This window comes from Pyrgilauda ruficollis, unplaced genomic scaffold (genome assembly GCF_017590135.1).
Source record: "Pyrgilauda ruficollis isolate IOZ18807 unplaced genomic scaffold, ASM1759013v1 scaffold154, whole genome shotgun sequence".
Taxonomy (NCBI): domain Eukaryota; kingdom Metazoa; phylum Chordata; class Aves; order Passeriformes; family Passeridae; genus Pyrgilauda; species Pyrgilauda ruficollis.
In genome coordinates, this window is record NW_024514099.1 from 286296 (window position 1) to 287886 (window position 1591).

Below are 1591 nucleotides of genomic sequence, written 5' to 3' on the forward strand. Positions count from 1 at the left end.
CCCTCCGCTTCTCGCTAAGCTCCTTAAATCCCAAGAAAACTTTGGGAAGCGATTCAGCACGCGTGGGGAGCCGGGCTGCTGCACGCCGGGGCAGCCCAAGCGAGAAACCTGCCCAACTTTTCTTCCAGCCGCCAGCCCAGGCTGCGGAGCCACCTTCCACCTTCCTCCGCGGCGGGATTTAAAGGCGGCCAGCTCCCCGCACGGAGTAGCCGCGGCGAAACACGCACGCACGCACACACACAAAACCCTCCCCCGGCTCTCGGCAGCCGCGGCGCACGCCTGGCACCGCTCCTTCCCCCTTACCCCAGAGCAGTTCTACCCTTCCGAAGGGGACGGGGGAGAAAAAAAAAAATTGTCCGCTACCTCCACCCCAGCCCGTGAGAAGTTGCGAAGCGTCCCGCCAGAGACCCTGTCGAAGTTGAGTCGAGCCCCGTTCCCCCTTGACAAGCTACGAGATCGACCTCCAGCTCATCCCGGCGAGCGACACGGAGTGGACGGTCACCCCTGCGCCCCCCGGCCCGCATCCCCTTACCATGATCAGCGTGTGGTTCCTCTGCTCCGCCGTGGCGGGCTCAGCATCTTGCTGCTGTTTGCTCTGGTGCTGTTGCTTGCTGCTGCCGCCGACGGTGCCCGTTTTCTTGGCCCTCTGCTCCAGGGTCCGCTGGTAGAGGCTCACCGTGTCCCTGCGCTCCAGCTCCAGCTGCTCCGCCTGGGCTTGCTGGTACCTGCTCTCGCAGTTGACATGGTGCCGCCGGCAGCCCTCTATGCGCTGCCTCAGCCGCTCCACCACCGTGCTGTGCTTGGGAATGCCGCCACTACCAGCGTTATTGTTACCGGGAGTGGCGGCAGGAGGGCCATGGGGAGTGCTGTTAACCCCGATACCGGCCCCGCTGAGGCTGCTCTTCAGGTTATTGTTGATGCAAATACTGCTGCCATTCGCGGCGGCAGCGGGGGCTGCAAAATCCCCCATCCTCGTCCCCGTGCACACTGTTTTGGAAGAACTTTTTATCCTACACTTCACACATACAGTCTCCTCTGGGGTCTTGATGGGATACTTTTTAGAGAACGGGGGAGGGGGGGGTGAAGGGGCACCATCATGTATTAGGGAAACAGCGATCCCAAGCAAATGTTTCTCTTTTCCCCCAGCCAATCCCTCTCGAGAAGCTCCAAAACATTAAAAAGAGAGAGGGAAGGAGGGAGGGAAATAGAGAAGGTGCTAAAAGGTTATCGGCAGCAACATAACCAACACACACACACACACACACACACACACACACAAAAAAAAAAAAAAAAAAAAAAAAAAAAAAAAAAAAAAAAAAAAAAAAAAGAAAAAGCACAACAAACTAAGCAGCAGCAGTTCGGATTAGCAAACTCCAGGAGATATCAGACCAGTTCCTTTCCACCTCTTTCTTTTTTATAATCCATTATTTCAAAACAGATTCCATGATATTTCCGGAGATTTTGCCAAAAGCCTTCTCTCCCCATGGATAAGGAGAAATACGCGCCCCTCCACATGCACACACATACACACTTGTTCACACGCACGTTCGCGCACACACATCCAAACACAGGCACACGCTGAGTACACACG

The 1591-nt window shown here is 55.9% G+C and overlaps 1 protein-coding gene across 1 annotated transcript in view; it reads right to left on the reverse strand.

Annotated features, from left to right (window-relative positions):
* Positions 1-1232, reverse strand: part of MAML3 (mastermind like transcriptional coactivator 3) — a 246868-nt gene extending 245636 nt beyond the window's left edge. The window contains exon 1 of the mRNA XM_041461803.1: positions 533-1232. Coding sequence (XP_041317737.1) covers positions 533-970 — 438 coding nt within the window. The 5' untranslated portion in view covers positions 971-1232. The remainder of the gene's footprint in view (positions 1-532) is intronic.
* Positions 1233-1591: the final 359 nt, after the last annotated feature.